Source organism: Bos indicus x Bos taurus, chromosome 16, assembly GCF_003369695.1.
Source record: "Bos indicus x Bos taurus breed Angus x Brahman F1 hybrid chromosome 16, Bos_hybrid_MaternalHap_v2.0, whole genome shotgun sequence".
Classification (NCBI taxonomy): domain Eukaryota; kingdom Metazoa; phylum Chordata; class Mammalia; order Artiodactyla; family Bovidae; genus Bos; species Bos indicus x Bos taurus.
The window spans coordinates 61,412,649-61,430,133 of NC_040091.1; the positions used below are offsets into that span (position 1 = coordinate 61,412,649).

General features: G+C 44.7%; 1 protein-coding gene across 1 annotated transcript in view; it reads right to left on the minus strand.

Annotated features, from left to right (window-relative positions):
* STX6 (syntaxin 6) overlaps positions 1 to 13,659 on the minus strand; it is a 51,334-nt gene extending 37,675 nt beyond the window's left edge. Inside the window, exon 1 of the mRNA XM_027565497.1 lies at positions 13,378 to 13,659. Coding sequence (XP_027421298.1) covers positions 13,378 to 13,412 — 35 coding nt within the window. The 5' untranslated portion in view covers positions 13,413 to 13,659. The remainder of the gene's footprint in view (positions 1 to 13,377) is intronic.
* Between the last annotated feature and the right edge of the window lie 3,826 nt (positions 13,660 to 17,485).

The window sequence follows — 17,485 nt, forward strand, 5'->3', positions numbered from 1 at the left end:
GCAGTCCAGTGGTTAGGACTCTGCACTTCCACCGGGGGCCCAGGTTTGATTCCTAGTTAGGGAACTAAGATCCCACAGGGTGCATACAACAGCGAAAAAAAAGAGAGAGAGAGAGACCAACTATTTTTTTTTTTTAGAAAAGGAAAAGTGTTATTGGGAATCAAGATTAGATAAAATTAATATTTCTTTTACTGTTTCACGAAGAACAATCTGAAGGGAACGTGATTCTTTTTCTTTTTCACCACGAGGGAGGAATGGTTTTGGTGCCGCTGCCTTGATTTAGGGAAAGACACGAGCGGTTTAACCTGCCACTGCCTTTGCACCATCAGTTTAAATGTTAACATGATGAAAAAAGTAAATAACATCTGAGTAGCAAAAGCATCTGAAGCTGAGGGGCTCTGCTATGAAAGGATCTTGAGGTGGCCCCCACACTGGGAGCCAAGGGCCATACTTTCATCACCACAACTTTAAAGACGCTGACGACTCAGACTTGAGAGGAAGGAGGAGCAGGTGGGTGGATTCAATTCTAGCAACACAGAGTGAAATCAAAGAGTCCTAAAGCATGCAAGAACTTGAGCATGTCCTAAAAAAGAAATGAAAGAAATGGCAGGAATTAGAAAAATGCTACTAAGCGATCCCAGGATAACATTCAACACCCCACATGCCCGGCCAGTGACCTGGCTCATATCACTCTCAATCTCGTTCATTTTTAGTCTTCGAGTAGTAGCACAGACATAAGAAAGTCAAAGTAGTCTTATTTTACTTTTCTGAGATGTGTTTTAAGGGATCACAAAGGTGGGAACGGTCAGCAGTGGTTCTGATCTGAAAAGCCAAAGAACCTGTAGTATGTCAAGGAATCCCATCTTAATAGCATCTATAACAGGGTCCCTCAAAGTTTATAACACCTCCCAATTTTTCTTCTTTTAATATCATTTCAGCTTAGTATTAGCCTGAAAAAGAAAGCATGGAGAGAAAATGTGTGTCACAGACAAAACCTGTTTTTAAACCAAATATTAATGGTACCCAGAATATCCAAAAGAACTTGGGATTCCTGAACAGTTTGAAGACACACGTAAGAAGTACAAGACACTAACTAGTGACACAACCCACTCAGCTCAGAACCATTTGTAAATACCTGGGACTACATGTTTAGAAGCACCTGTCATTCCAAGTAAACCGATGAACAGGACACAGGAGTATACAACCAGGCCAGCTGTTTGGTATTTGGGAGGATCTCAGTAGAGAAGAGCTGGTGGAGCTTTCTTCACCTACTTTTCCAGGAAAGGTACAGGGGTTGTTTCTGCATGAACTTGTGTGCATTCCCACACATGTAGGTGCGCCATCCTCTGCTCATGGTTAGCGCCCACCACACATTGAGCCCCTGTGAGCATGCTGCACCCTGTAGGGAGCTCTGAGGCTGCCGACTCCTTAGTCAACGGTGATCCACTTTCATCTGCGGTCTCTGGAAAGGTAGGAATCACACGATATTGCCTCTTTTTCCTGTAGAGTCTGCTTTAGCTATTTTCAGGTTTTTCTTCCAAGTGCATAATGGGAATGATTAAAGTCTGATACTCAGAACTTTCTACGAGGGGCCATGTACACCTTGAATTTCTGGAGTTCTTCGGCTTAGCTTCTTGGTACAGAGGCTTCCCTGGTGGCTCAGACCATAAAGCGTCTGCCCACAATGCGGGAGACCCGGGTTCAATCTGTGGGTCAGGAAGATACCCTGGAGATCTTCAGCAACCCACTCCAGTACTCTTGCCTGGAAAATCCCATGGACGGAGGAGCCTGGTAGGCTAGAGTCCATGGGGTCACACAGGACTGAACGACTTCACTCACTTCACTTCAGCTTAACTATCTTCTTGATAAGTAATAATCTGCTCATGGACAGCTTTGGGTATCATGTCTGACACCATTTCAACAAAAATCTTGCTAATTGCTTCCCTAGGCATTACAGGGTTAGCTCCTTACCAGGAGATATTTTTCAGCCCCTTGAAGGAGAGAGATGGCTAACTCCCACATCTGCTGCAGATGCTTCGAAGTCAGTCTCGACTCACACATTTCATGGATAACAAGAGTCACGGCGTGGAAATACCAGGGAAGAGGCTTTTCCCCTTGCTGTCCACCAAACGGCCCATCAAAATGATGAGCCCCATCACATCCTCATGGATAACAACTTCTATGACCAAGAGAATGAAGGCTCTTCACTGAGAGTCATACCAGGGCCCATGCGACCACTTGTAACACAGAGCTTCTTTCCAGTAAGCAAATGTCAAAAACGAAAACACAGCCTGCGTCTTTGAAGAATGTATCTTTCAAGCAAAAATAAAGTAATCCAAGCTTTCAAAACTGGATTCTTCCATTCCTTAAAAAGAGTTGAGATTGGCAGGATGAAACCAACCCAGTTCTTCCGTGGGTTGTTGTTGTTGTTGTTGTTTTTTCCTTTTCTTTTTGGCCACACCATGAGGCATGTGCTTATCTTAGTTCCCTGACCAGGGATTGAACCCTTGTCCCCTGTATTGGAAGTGAGGAGTCTTAACTACTGGACCACCAGGGAAGTTCCCCTGTTTGTTTGAAGCTAGCGAGCACTAACCTCTAGTCACTGCTGGTTAAGCCCCTACCACACAACATTCTGCCAAAGAATTGATGCTTTTCAATTGTGGTGTTGGATAAAACTCTTTGAGTCTCTTGGACTGCAAGGAGATCAAATCAGTCAATCCTAAAGGAAACCAATCCTGGATATTCATTGGAAGGACTGATGATGAAGCTGAAGCTCCAATACTTTGGCCACCTGATGTGAAAAACTGATTCATTAGAAAAGACCCTGATGCTGGAAAAGACTGAAGGCAGAAGGGGACGACAGAGGATGAGATGGTGGGATGGCATCACTGACTCAATGGACATGAGTTTGAGCAAGCTCCAGGAAATGATGAAAGACAAGGAAGCCTGGTGTGCTGCAATCCATGGGGTCACAAAGAGTCAGACATAACTGAGCGATTGAACGACAATACAACATCCCAGTCTGTTCCACCATGGAGAAAAGTTCACCATCCCAGCCAACCCTTTGTTTGGGTTTCAGGCAATACATTCAGATGTCCATAAAATCATTTCTTAGCTGGATCTCACCAAATTTGTTGGTAAGATGGAAGGAAGAAGTGTTTCAGCCATTAGGGAGCTTCAGTTTCCCTGAACCTGTCATTCAGTTGGGCCAACAAACTGCAGGATAATCATAGGTGCAGCCTCCACCAGCCTTTTGATTTCTCCTTTCTTCTCTGACCATGCTGATAGGCTCTGAAGTGGCATCTGTTTCAGTTACTCTGGTTGTATAACAATGACCCCCAAAATCAGGGGCAACAAATGACCATTTCTTATGTACATGGATTCTTTTTTTTTATTTTTTAACTTTATAATATTGTATTGGTTTTGCCATATATCAAAATGAATCCACGACAAGTATACATGTGTTCCCCATCCTGAAACCTCCTCCCTCCTCCCTCCCCATACCATCCCTCTGGGTCGTCCCAGTGCACCAGCCCCAAGCATCCAGTATCATGCATCGAACCTGGACTGGCGACTTGTTTCATATATAATATTATACATGTTACAATGCCATTCTCCCAAATAATCCCACCCTCTCCCTCTCCCACAGAGTCTAAAAGACTGTTCTATACATCAGTGTCTCTTTTGCTGTCTCGTATACAGGGTTATTATTACCATCTTTCTAAATTCCATATATATGCGTTAGTATACTGTATTGGTGTTTTTCTTTCTGGATTACTTCACTTTGTAGAATAGGCTCCAGTTTCATCCACCTCATTAGAACTGATTCAAATGTATTCTTTTTAATGGCTGAGTAATACTCCATTGTGTATATGTACCATAGCTTTCTTACCCATTCATCTGCTGATGGACATCTAGGTTGCTTCCATGTCCTGGCTATTATAAACAGTGCTGCGATGAACACTGGGGTACATGTGTCTCTTTCAATTCTGGTTTCCTCAGTGTGTATGCCCAGCAGTGGGATTGCTGGATCATAAACGTGCACGGATTCTTTGGGTCAGGAATTTGTGCCAAACACAGAAGGGATGGCTTGTCCCTGCTGCACACTGTCTGGGGCCTCAGCTGAAAGACTCCCTGGGCAGGGGGCCGGGGCAGGAGGCGCTCCTCAGTAGCATCTCTGCGCCTTCGTAGTCTCGCCGCATGAGCGCTCGAGCAGAGGGGCTGCGGTAGAGCTGGACTTGCGTCCCAAGTCACAAAGATGTGACTGGAAGCTGAACTGGGTGTCTTTTGTGACTTAATCCTCAGGAGTCAAGCAGTGTCATTTATGCCTCATTCTGTCAGTCAAGGCAGTTACACAGGTCTGCCTGGGTTCAAAGAAAAGCAACGAAGATCCCAGCTTGATAGAAGAAAGCCAGCTTCACAATTTAAGAAAAGCAAATGGGACAGGATAGATATTGGACGGCCACCTTTGGAAAAACACACAGGCTGTAACACGTGTGTCTGGAGCAGCACCCATGGTGTACGTCATCCTGTATGTACCAAACCGGGGTCCCTGGTTCACCAACGCACCGAGAGGCTGCTGAGGGAGACGGTTTCCACTCTACTGATGAAACTGAAAACCCTAGGCTGTGCGAGCCTCTGCATCATTCTCCCACCCTGGGCCCCATCGGCCTGTCCCACCACCAACCCCTCAGGCTAGGTGAGGAGGCGCTCTTTTCACCGCCTGACTTGCACACTCAAGCCTTTTGTAAGGGGAAACACACACACCTGCGACACTTGCCCTTACTGCCATTTCCAAATTCAACTTCACTGTGATAATATCTTTTGCAATAATTCTCCTAGAGGCGGGAAAAAAAAAAAAAAAAAAAAGCCTTTAGTTACCTACAGTTCTAGACAATTCTGACCTCAACCTGCACCGCTTCCACAGCTCCCCGGGACAGTACTACTGCCCCAGGGACACTGCAGGTCCCAGTCACGGGTGACTTGAACTCGCCCTCATTTTCAGTGTACTTGACACCGCAGCCTTTCTATTTTCTTGGAACTCTCACTTCCTTGTTTTTGTGATATTATGCTATTTTAGCTTCTACTAATTTTCTCTTTCCTCTTCTTCCACCTGGTCCCAGTATTTCTCAGCACTACGTTTACAGTTTCTAGGTGCTCAACAACACTAGTAGATTCAAACGCTCCCTTGAGGTTGATGACTCCCCAACTGCCGTCCCAACCCTAACCAGTCACCCAGGACTAAATCCTATATTTTAGCTGTCTCCAGGATCATTCCATTTGCCTAAAACCAAACTAATCATATTCTTCCTACAAAAAAGCAAGTATTCAAACAACAAAATAAAGCAGAAAACAACAACAATTGCTTCCTTCTCTAACTTCCTCATTCTAGTTCTTAGTGACACTATTCTCCAAGATTTGAAACTAGTCTAGACAAGCATCATCTTTGACTCTTCCTCTTACTTCTCACCTTGCACAACCTCTACTTAAGCTGCGTCACTGGATTTTAGATCTAGAAGGAACTTTCACAATAACAAGTCTGCCTTCATTAAACAAATAAGAGAACAGGGGCTCAGACTTCTTGGTTTCAGACCTCAAGTTCTTCTGACCCAGAGCACGAGGCGCCTTCCAGTAACAAGACTTTTCAACCCCATCAAAGCCTCCTGACAAATCTATTTTCTTAGTGAATCAAAAGACCTGGGTTTGAGCCCTCAGAAGTTGTCTGACCACAGGCAAGTGGCATGGTAACAACTGTTAAAACCGCCTCCTCATTAAGAATTTACAAAAGCAAACAGATTAAATTTAAACTCCTCAACTGGGTATTCCATGCCTCCTCCTCCCCACAAAGGAGCCAACTTTAATTTCCAACCTGATTTCTCACTGAAACAAAATCTGTTTCAGTTGGCAGCTCTTCTTCTCATCCTCCCTTTCCTCATTTCTGGCTCTGGACTTTCGCTCACCGCTTCCCCATCTGGAAGAGTCCTTACACCTCTGCAAATGAAAAGCAGACACTTCCTTCATGGCTCAGATTAAGGCCCTACTTGCTTCATGCAAGTGTCCCTGACCAACATTCCCCGGGGAGTCTTTTCTGTCTCCACAGCATCTCAGCTCTATTCCAAAATCTTACATGCAATCCCTATCGTCTATCACCTAAACTGCTTCACACAGCTGCACAGTGTTCTTCAAACCAGGAGCCAAACAGAGTATCAGGAATTCAATAAATGTGTAACAAATGTCTGCAAAGTGATTTTTACAATGAAACATCTGATTGGGGAGTTGCCTAGGCCTCCACACTCTCACTGCCAAGGGTGTGGGTTCCAGCCCTGGTTGGGGAACTAAAATCCCACAAACTATGCAGCAAGGCAAAAAAAAAGAAAAAGAAAGAAACATCTGAAACATCTGATAGATTTTCAAAAAGTAGAAAATGAGACTTGACATATTCCATTTTACTGGATAATAGTATTCATAAATAAGGATAACTTTTCTCAACATTGTGAATAAAGTGCACAATGCTTGCCTTCAAGGAGCTCATAAAAGGTTCTACACAGAGACAAGAGAGAGAATAATACAATGTAAAACATATTGTTTTGCTCATCTGCTTACTTACACCATTATTTCAACAGGATCCATAGCCAAGAACATAGAAATAAAACTATCCTCCTTTAGGCACACAAAGCCTCCAAACCAGCAAAATATTAAAGGAACACAATATTTATGCCTTTTCCCTACAGGAGAGGCTCACTTGGTACAAAATACTCTCATATTCCACCACTCAATTTCTTAATGGCTTATTTTGATTACAAGCTGCAAACAAAAGAGGGGTAAAAACTACAGATCCCGAAACTCAAAATGGGATCATTCATTCAACAAACACTATGTAGGACCTTACTGAAGACAATGATGAAAAAAACATGATTCAAATATGGTATGTTTCACCTAGCAAATTAGTCAAGGTTTCTTCAAATGAGAATCTCAGTACTGGCAAGGGATCAAGGGAAATGGGTCCATCAAACTTTGGCGGGGTGGAGTGCGGAGTAGAGTAGAGAGGAGTGTATCCTGGAAGGCAATTTGGTAACATGTATCAGAAGCTTTGAAAATGTGCTGGCCCACTGAATTAGCAATTCTGCTAGAGGAATCAAGGCTCTGGAAATAATCAGAAACAGCAATGAAGACCTATGAAAAGCAGGGCTTATCATTACAATAATTGTAATAATGAGAAATTTAGAAACATCATAAATGTCATCCCAGGTGATAAATTGTATTACATTTATATGACAAAATACAAAGGCAGTCATTAAAAAGCCTCCCCACCAAAGGCATGCTACATGCTAAGGATATAAAGATATACAGATGAAATGATTTCAAGACAGTATGATCCCAATTTCTTCATGATTAATAATAACAATAATACCAATTTATATAAATCCTGGCCTTTCCAATTACAAGCTTATGAACTTGGAAGTTTTTTTTAACTAATTTTGTTCATTTGTAAAATAATAATAATAGTACTAGTACCTAGTTCATAAGGATTAAAACGACAACCCCTGGCAGGTTCTCAGCACAGTGACTGATATATGATAAGAGATCAAAAACTGATGGGTAGTATTACATAAAACTATTAACAGAAACTGATAAGAAAGACACCAAAATTTTAACTATTTCTGGATGATGGCATTTCAATGCTTTTTTTTTTTTTTTTTAACATTTATGCACGTGGCTGCACCGGGTCGTCGTCGTGGCACGCGTGATCTTTAGTTTCAGCGTTCAAACTCTTAGTTGCAGCATGTGGGATCTAGTTCCCTGACCAGGGATTGATCCCAGGCCCCCTGCCTTGGGAGCTTCAGAGTCTTAGCCACTGGACCACCAGGGAAGTCCCTTCAATGAATCTTTAATCCTTTTCTAAAATACTTTTATTTCCTAAGTTTTCTAAAATGAGCATATGCTACTTTAAATGTTACTCCAAAATAAAAACAGAACAAAAAAACAGTAAGACATGGTCTTTCGTCTTAGAAAGGGCAGACTGTTTGGAAGGAGACACATCAACAGACATTTAAAAGAGAATGTTTACTGAGCACTTGATGGATGCCCCAAACTGTGCCAAGACAACATACATGCCTTAACTCATTTAATCCTCATAACTGATAAAGCAGGCATTGTTAAGCCAATTTTGTACCTAAAGAAACAAGTTCAGAGAAGATAATTAACATGCCAAAAGTTACATCAAATAATGGATAGAGGTGAGATTCCAACTTTAGATCAGCCTGATTTACACAGCTCACTTCCTTCACCAAATCTCACTGCCTCTGGAAGTCACATAAAAAGAAAAATAACATCCAGAGCACGCATTTCCTTTCCCTTTGCACCTAGCTTTGTTTTTCTTACAGAATCTACCACCACCTGATATACCATATATTTGTTCACTTGTTTACCACCTGTCCCTAGAACATAAGCTTCATAAGGACAGGAATGTCGTTTGCCCACTGCTGGACCTTTCGCCCCTGGTAAACGAAAAGAGAACACTCGGTAAGTGTTTTAGAATGAAGGATTCTGGATAGAGCTGTGACCTGACCATGTCTCCAAGGCCACATCCGGCAGCAGTGCCAATGAAGCTTGCTGAAGAGGACACTTGTAAGAGTCCAGGTGGGAGAGGACAAGGACGTGAATGAGGGCCGAGGAACCAAAACCAGAGAGGAAGAGAATTCCAGAGATATCCCGGGGATGCACTACGAGGACCTGATGACCAAGTGGACATAGGACTGATACAGAGTGTGGAGTCGGGAGTGAATAGGGCTAAGAGGAGGAAGGGATTTTTAGGTAGGGGGAAGGAAATGAAAAAGAATTGGCGGTAAGATACCCATCCCACAGCATGGGGGATGTCAAACAATTAGTAAAATACACAGAAGAACACTTGGGAGAGAGTTGGGTCAGAGTGACTAGGGTGCGGGATGTACAGAACCACCTGATGCAATGGGAATAATCAAGCTTACTTAGTGAGAACACACCTGAAGAGGGTCAACCACTCAAACTACAAGTGAAGGGCCGGTCTCGGTTTACTCAGTAGGGCTAAGCGTTCTGGGAGCAAAAATACCACTGTGAATACATGGGCCAGTAGAGCTCCACCTGCCCAGAGAGCCCAGCTGCCCGACTGTGGTGGTTTTCCCCCATGTTCTGGTGTTCTGCTCTGAACAAGACATCGACAGTATCAAAATCTCACAAAGTGAACCTCAAACACTCAGACACCAATCACTGAATATTTAAATTAAAATAGCTTTCTAACTGGTCTCCTTTTTAATCTTTCTTCACACTGATGCACCCAACACTACTACCAAATCAATATTCTCAGGACCCTAATTTCATGTCATGTCCCTGCTTTTCATAACTATTCATGGGATTCTCAAGGCAAGAATACTGAAGTGTTTTGCCATTCCATTCTCCAGTGGACCACATTTTGTCAGAACTCTCCACCATGACCCATCTGTCTTGGGTGGCCCTACACGGCATGGCTCATAGTTTCACTGAGTTTCAAAAAAGCTAAGTGCCAAAGAATTGATGCTTTTGAACTGTGGTGTTGGGGAAGACTCTTGAGAGTTCCTTAGGCAGCAAGATCAAATCAGTCCATCCTAAAGGATATTAGTCCTGAATATTCATTGGAAGGACTGATGCTGAAGCTGAAACTCCAATACCTTGGCCACCTGATGCAAAGAACTGACTCATTGGAAAAGGCCCTGATGCTGGGAAAGACTGAAGGCAGGAGAAGGGGATGACAGAGGATGAGATGGTTGGATGGCATTACCTACTCGATGGACATGAGTTTGAGCAAGCTCCGGGAGTTGATGATGGACAGGGATGCCTGGCATGCTGCAGTCCATGGGGTCCCAAAGGGTAGGACACAAATGAGCAACTGAACTGAACTCCCTGCTTTGAAAACTTCCAATGGCCTCAAGATGAGCTCTTCTTGATTTTATTCTACCTGTTCTGTGAAGTGTTAACAGTATGAGGAGAACTAGGCAGCTGAATGTTGAATCCTGGGTCTACCACCTATTAGCTTTGTGACCCTGTGGAAGTAACTCAACCGCCCTGTGGTAGCTGTTTCTCATCTGTTAAGTGGGGCTAATACCCACACCACAGAACTCTTCTTACAAAGTGGTAATTCTTATAAAGTGCTTACTGAGCTTGCAACACCTGGCATAGGTGTTGCATCCTTTAAATGTCAGTTATTATTATTATTACTTCTCCAAATAAACTTCCTACTCCGCCTGGGATGCCCTCCTTGATTTCTAAACACACCATGCCCATCTGAGGGCCTTTGCTGGTCGTGTTCTCATCCACGAACCACCATTCCTTACCAACCACAACCACCAAAGAGAACTTCTTCAACATTTATGCTATATATTCAAGGTGGCGGGCTGGAAACACAGGAAAAACAAACAGTTCCAACCCTCAGAGCTCACGGTAATAATGACAGAGAGCCAGAGGAAGAGGTGCGATAATGTGTTACAGGTGTCAAGGAAGCGCTTTCTGGAGGCAGTGGAGACGCTGACTTTGAATCCTGCAAGCTGAGTGCGCGCATCTGGCAGAATGCATGCATATGGGGTCAGAGCACCCAGTCCCACAGTCACAGTCACTGTACTGAGTCTGGAGATCCTGGAGCTCTGGGCAGGCACAGTGAGAGAAGGGTAAAGGAAGGCTGCATCACAAGGCCAGGAAGTCTTGAGACTTTCCTCCAGGCAACAGGCAGCCACTAAATGATGTTAAGTAGGGAACTCCTGCTTGGGTTCTAGAAGAGCTACACCTGTCCTGCCCAATATGGACACCACATGTGACTGCCGAACTATGCTAGTGTGACTGTGGGACTAAGTTTTAAATTTTAATTACTTTAAATTTAAAAGCTGACACTCAATTCACTTACCAAAAAATTTAAAAATATACTTGGAACAATTTGGGTATGTGAATCCACTTTTTCAACTGTAAGTTTAATGAATTCTAAAAAGAGATCAAGTGTCTCTGATGAAAATTCAGCATCCAAATTGAGATGTGCTGTAAGTGTAAAACACACACCAGATTTGAAGACAGTACAAAAAGGGTGAGAGTCTTCGTTAATAATCTTTATAATTATCACATGTTGAAATATTTTGACTATCCCAGGTTATCGATGACATTAAAATTCACTTTACATGTTTTTCACTTTCCCTGTGTCGACTAGGAAATGTAAAATGCCATGTGTGGCTCACACTGCATTCTGGAGAACACTCGTCCGACAAAACCAAGGCAGACGCAAGAGGAAAGAGACTGGAAGCAGGAAGACCAATTAGAGACTCTTCTTGACGAGTCCAGAAAAGACACACAGGACTGAATCATCGAAGTGATACTCATCTTCAAAACCCAATTCAAGACCTGCTACTATGTTCAAAGCTTTTCCAATAGTAACCTTTCCTAATGGGATGCCTTTCTGTGAACTACTAGGGGACTTACCATCTGTTGGATTCACTTCAGCACTAATCATTTCCATCAGTCATTTCTACTTAATTATTGGGTGACTTGTTTCTCAGATTAGACTATCAGCTCCTAGGCTAAAGGTCACAATTTAGGCTTCTTTCATTTTTCCACATCATGCAGTGAGTGTATTTTCAAAACTTTTAATAAACAGAGGTACATGGCTCCCCATATATTTCACCACATTATCTGGAGACACTCATGTAGCTAATTTTACTTTTCCATAGCAAAAGGTTTTGATATCTTAAAAGATATGCGCTCAAACAATGTAAAAGTCAAACAAGATTCCTGGCCAATGTTTCAATAAAGCAGTGCTATCTAATCAGTGAGCAAGCCCTGGCAAATCGTACTATCAGGAAAAATAGTCAAGATGGCAGAGCAATTTAGCATTTTCACAAATTCCATTTAAAAATGAAACAAAAAATTCTGATTATCTACAGCCTCCACTGCCAGACATAACCTTTGAAACCTAAGAATTAAAAACATTTAAAGGAAAAACACACAGATTTCACATTTAAAAATTAACACCTAAAAAAAAAAATCAATTCTTCTAATAACATTTTCCAGGTAGAGATCCATGTATTATTAATCATCTAAACTCAGATTTTCCTATCTAAAGTCAGGTGAAGGCAAAACCTCTTAGGGAAATGTTAAATATATATATAAATGTATCTTACTGTACCATGGATAATAAAGTATTTCACCTAGAATATCACTTAAATTTTCTTAGAAGAACCTTAAAAAAAAAAAATCACATACACCCTCAAGTAACTGGTCAGCTTTTATCCCTACAGAAATAGAAATAGGGAGCTAGGAACTAGTTGAAAGCAAAGCCGTACTTTAGGGTGATTAGCACTGATCTCTCAGGAACTTTGCAGTTCTCAAATTTTTAACGTTTGTTTGACATTTAAAACAAAAGCTGACAAGTTGTAACAACAGGATCCATCTTCCCTGAATTTGTTTAACGGCTACAAAGCCTATATAACAGAGTGCCATTAAAGTTTCTGGGTATCTGCAAACAACTGAGCAATCAAAGATGGAGTCACGACAGCTCACAGGGAAAAATAAGTTTAAGGCTGTTCTAGTCTGAAAGGCAGAGGAAGAAATGGGGGAAACCTGTCAAACAGCCTGGATGAAATCAGGGAGTTAAAAACCAAGCGCTCATTTCCTTTAGCACTGTGGGAAAAACCCGGTGCTAACAGAAAGCTAAGGAAAGTTTAGTTTGGCTGATTTCATTTTGTTTTCCTTCCAACATCATCACTGAGTTTGAACGACTGCTTTCCTCCCCTCCCATTACTCAGTAAAAACTCCCCCACTGAATTGAGTCGTCTTCCGGAGCCAGGCGCCCCCGCCTCCAAGCCTGCTAACGTGCTCAGACGCCTCTGGGCATGTTGTGGTCTCACCCGTCTGCGGGGCCAGCGCTCCGAACTCAATGGACAATAGGAGCTCACCCCCGTCCACGCCAACTACAAAGCTCAGGAGGGCCATTTCCCTTTTCCTGCCCAGATGCTGTTTTTCCCCCTTCGAAGCAGGGCCCCGTGCTCCACTAGAGCCCCAGTTTGGTCTGGGACGCCTAAGCTCCCTTCCCACCTGCAGAACTGCTGAACCCCTCATCCCGTCCAAATAAGTTGTAGGGCAGCGCACAGGCCAAAGGGGACCCCCTCCCCAGGGGCTTGACTGGGGGCATGGGTTTCAAAGTCCAGGTAGGACGGGAAAGGGATGTCTCTGGACACTTGATCACGGCCCTCCAGGCTAAGCCTTCCCCACTGTCCCCACGCCAGCCTCTACTTGCCTCCCATCCCCCCTACAACGAGGAGAGGCGGGGAGGTGCGGGCAGGCAGCACGGCCACCCCCTCCTCCAGTGGAGCCCTCGGCAACACTCACCCTTTCACCACAAAGAAGGGGTCCTCCATGGACATGGCGTCCCGGCCCCCGGCCGCCTCACGTTTGCTCCGGGCACAGGGCGCCCGCGCCCTCCAAATTTCCCTCTGCCCACCCTACCCGCCTCTCGTAGCGGCCCGCGCCTCGGCCTGGGGGTCCCGAAGCCTCTGCGCGCGCAGGGCGGGGTGCACCGGCCAGCCGCTGGTCCAGCACTCGATGGGCACTGCAGACCAAATCCAGACTCCGAAGCCGGCCCGGCGGCTGTCCCCTCCCCCGACTCCTCCCGGAGCGTCCGGCCGCCTGGCTCCGCCCCCAGGTTCCTCGGCCTCGGCCAATCACGAACGCCATCCGCCGCACCACTTCCGCATCCGTGCACACGTGATCACAGCCGACCCCGCCCCTCGTTGGCGGGCCCTGGGCACCGTGTCACACGACCCTGGAGGCGGGGCTCTGGAGGCGGTGGAAGAGGGTGGGTCTTCTCTCCATTTGCCCCTCAGGATTCAGGGGCCGGAGCTGCTTGTCCCTTCGCCGGAAAGGCATTCAGGTGTCCTCAGTTCAGTTCGGTCGCTCAGTTGTGTCCGACTCTTTGCGACCCCATGAATCGCAGCACGCCAGGCCTCCCTGTCCATCACCAACTCCCGGAGTTCACTCAGACTCACGTCCATCGAGTCAGTGATGCCATCCAGCCATCTCATCCTCTGTCGTCCCCTTCTCCTCCTGCCCCCAATCCCTCCCAGCATCAGAGTCTTTTCCAATGAGTCAACTCTTCGCATGAGGTGGCCAAAGTACTGGAATTTCAGCTTTAGCATCATTCCTTCCAAAGAAATCCCAGGGCTGAGCTCCAGAATGGACTGGTTGGATTTCCTTGCAGTCCAAGGGACTCTCAAGAGTCTTCTCCAACACCACAGTTCAAAAGCATCAATTCTTCGGCGCTGAACCTTCTTCACAGTCCAAATCTCACATCCATACATGATCCGGGAAAAACCATAGCCTTGACTAGCTGGACCTTTGTTGGCAAAGGAATGTCTCTGCTTTTGAATATGCTATCTAGGTTGGACATAACTTTCCTTCCAAGGAGTAAGCGTCTTTTAATTTCATGGCTGCAGTCAGTCCTAGGTATGCGTTAGTATCTCCTTTGCACAATTCTTTCACCTTTCCTCTACTTTTGATACTTGATTTTGATAACATTGATTTAGAAATCCATCTCGTCCTCCACTTACAATAAAGCCTGCTCGTATACATTATCTGACTATATTGCACAACTTTACATAGGTCTTACTATATCCAACAATGCACTGAAGGCTGTATGTACATTATCTCAATATTCTTGGGGGGAAGGTATTATTATTACCATTTAGTAGATGAGAAAAGTTCAGAGACGCTTCGAGATTTCCTGCTCTCATACAACCTGGACAGGGCAATCAGAGAATCTGTGCACTTTCCACCAGACGGGTGTATTTTCTATTGCTGTGTGCCTTTCTCGAAGTGACCAGTAAGATAATTTTTTCATACAGCATGTGATGCTTCCCAGGAGAAAGAACTTTTGAGGGACAAAGGAGGGGCCAGATATGGCAACTTCTTCTGAGCTAAATGGTTCAAAAGCACTTCCAGAAAGTATTTTGGTCAGAACAGTTATCAAATTCATATGTTAGATGTGCTATGGGGTCTGTGAACATTAATTGCTGATTATCTTTGAGCACTTCCTGTATGTCAGGCACTGTGCTAAGTGTTAACCTCAGTTGCTGTCAGGAGGTAATTACTGTTGTTATCCCCATTTTACAAATGAGAAATCTGAGACTTTTGCAGGTTAAGTGACTTGCTTAAAGTACCAGTCTTTTTGGAGATGGAAGAGTCCTTTGAACCAGACAAATCCTGTTTGAACCTGAGTTCTGTTATTCAGTCCCTCATCTATAAAGTGTGTATAATAATATTTAGCTCGTGGATTGTTGTGAGGGTTAAGTAAAAATGCATGGAAACCCCAAGGCCCCAAGGAAGTAAGGCAGTGAAGTCAGGGAATCTAGTCTGGAAGCTGCTGTGGTCATCCAGCCTGAAGGGCTGAGGACCAGAATAGGACAGCAGCAATCATAAATGGAGAGGAAGCAGGCAATCTGATAGATGTTTCCAAGGAAAAACAAAACACCTAGATATGGTGAAAGGCTGAATGGGGTTAAAGGGGAGAGAGGTGAAAATCAGACTCCAGGCTTCTCTGAGACCCTGGAGGAGCAGCTGAAGGGGATCAGATGTAGGGAAAAAGAAGCTGTTGGAAGAGAACTGTTTGGGTTCTGAACATATTGAGATGGGGAACTCAAAAGGGATCAATCATTTTTCATTCATTCAACAAACACATGGAAATTGAAGAGAAGATGAGAATAAAGATTAAGAGCCATAGTTGCAGCCGGACTGTGCTCAGTCACTCATTCGTGTCTGACTCTTTGCAGCCCCATGGACTGTCGCCCACCAGGCTTCTCTGCCCATGGAATTTTCCAGGTAAAAATACTGGAGTGGGATGCCATTTCCTACTCCAGGGGATCTGCCTGACCTAGGGATTGAACCCATGTTTCCCGTGTCTCCTGCACTGGCAGGCAGATTCTCTAGCCCTGTTGCCACCTGGGCAGCTGGATTACCTGTGTTCAAATCCTAATTCAGCTATTTCCTGAGTATTGTGTCTTGGGCAAGCTGCTTAGTCTCTCACTGTCCTCAACTAAGAAATGAATATCATAATAGCACCTTGCTCATAGAGTGTCCGGAGAAGGTAATGGCAACCCACTCCAGTACTCTTGCCATGGACAGAGTAATGAAATCCCATGGACAGAGGAGCCTGGTAGGCTACAGTCCGTGGGGTCGTGAAGAGCCGGACACGACTGAGCGACTTCACTTTCACTTTTCACTTTCATGCATTGGAGAAGGAAATGGCAACCCACTCCAGTATTCTTGCCTGGAGAATCCCAGGGATGGGAGCCTGGTGGGCTGCTGTCTATGGGGTCACACAGAGTCGGTCATGACTGACGTGACTTAGCAGCAGCAGCATAGAGTGTCATCAGGATTAAATGAGTCAGTGTCTGAGAAGTGCTCAGAATAGTACTAGCATGCGTTGTCATCTTACTATGTGCTAGGCACTGAAATGAACAGGCTTGGTCCTTGACTTCAAGGAATTCTCAGACTAGCAGGAGAGCAAGGCCAGTTACATAATGAAAGAAAGGCATATGTTGCCAGAGAAACACGGAGACAAGCCACCAATCTATTTGTGTGTGGGGGAGGGTGGGGAGGACTTCTGAACAATGGCTAGAGGCAGCCAGGAGACAGCAGGGCAGCCTTTGGAGGAGCCATGGCAGGGGGCATAGCTGGAACGGAAAGAATAGGATTGTGGCAGCAGGAGCCAAGGGTGGAAATGGGCAGGGCCAGTTTCTCGGGGCCCTTGATTGTGATGTTAAGAACTGTGAAGACTCAGCTGAGGGAATTGACAGGATAATTCTGGCATTTGACGTAGGTGCAGCAGTGGCTGAAAGGTCAGCTGGGAAGTCATGGTCCAGAGAAGGGGTGAGGGTGTCCTGAGATAGGCTCACTGCAACTAGGATGGAGAGGGGGGATATATTTCAGAAATACTTTAGAGGCAACATTCGGGGATTTGGTGAGTGAATGGTTCAGCGTTCAGCGTTTTCAGAGCTGGTGAAAGAAGGAGTGTTCTGGACTTGGAAGTGGGTTGTTGTTAGTTCCAATCACTGAGAAAAAGAACATAGGAGGACTAGAATTAGGGTGAACATAAATTAACTGCTAGCAGGTTGATTTTCCGGGGCTTCCCGGGTGGTACACTGGTAAAGAATCCACCTGCCAATGCAGGAGACACAAGAGACATGAGTTTGATCCCTGGGTTGGGAAGACCCCCTGGAGGAGGAAATGGCAACCCACTTCAGTATTCTTGCCTGGAAAATTCCATGGACAGAGGAACCTGATGGGCTACAGTCCATGGGGCAGCGAAGACTCGGACACAACTGAGGATTTGAGCATGTATGTCAGTTCTCCCCACTAAACTGTAAACTCACAGAGGGAGGGAGACTTCCAATGTTACTACCACCTCAATACCTGGCATAGCGTCTTGTTATCTATTCCATGA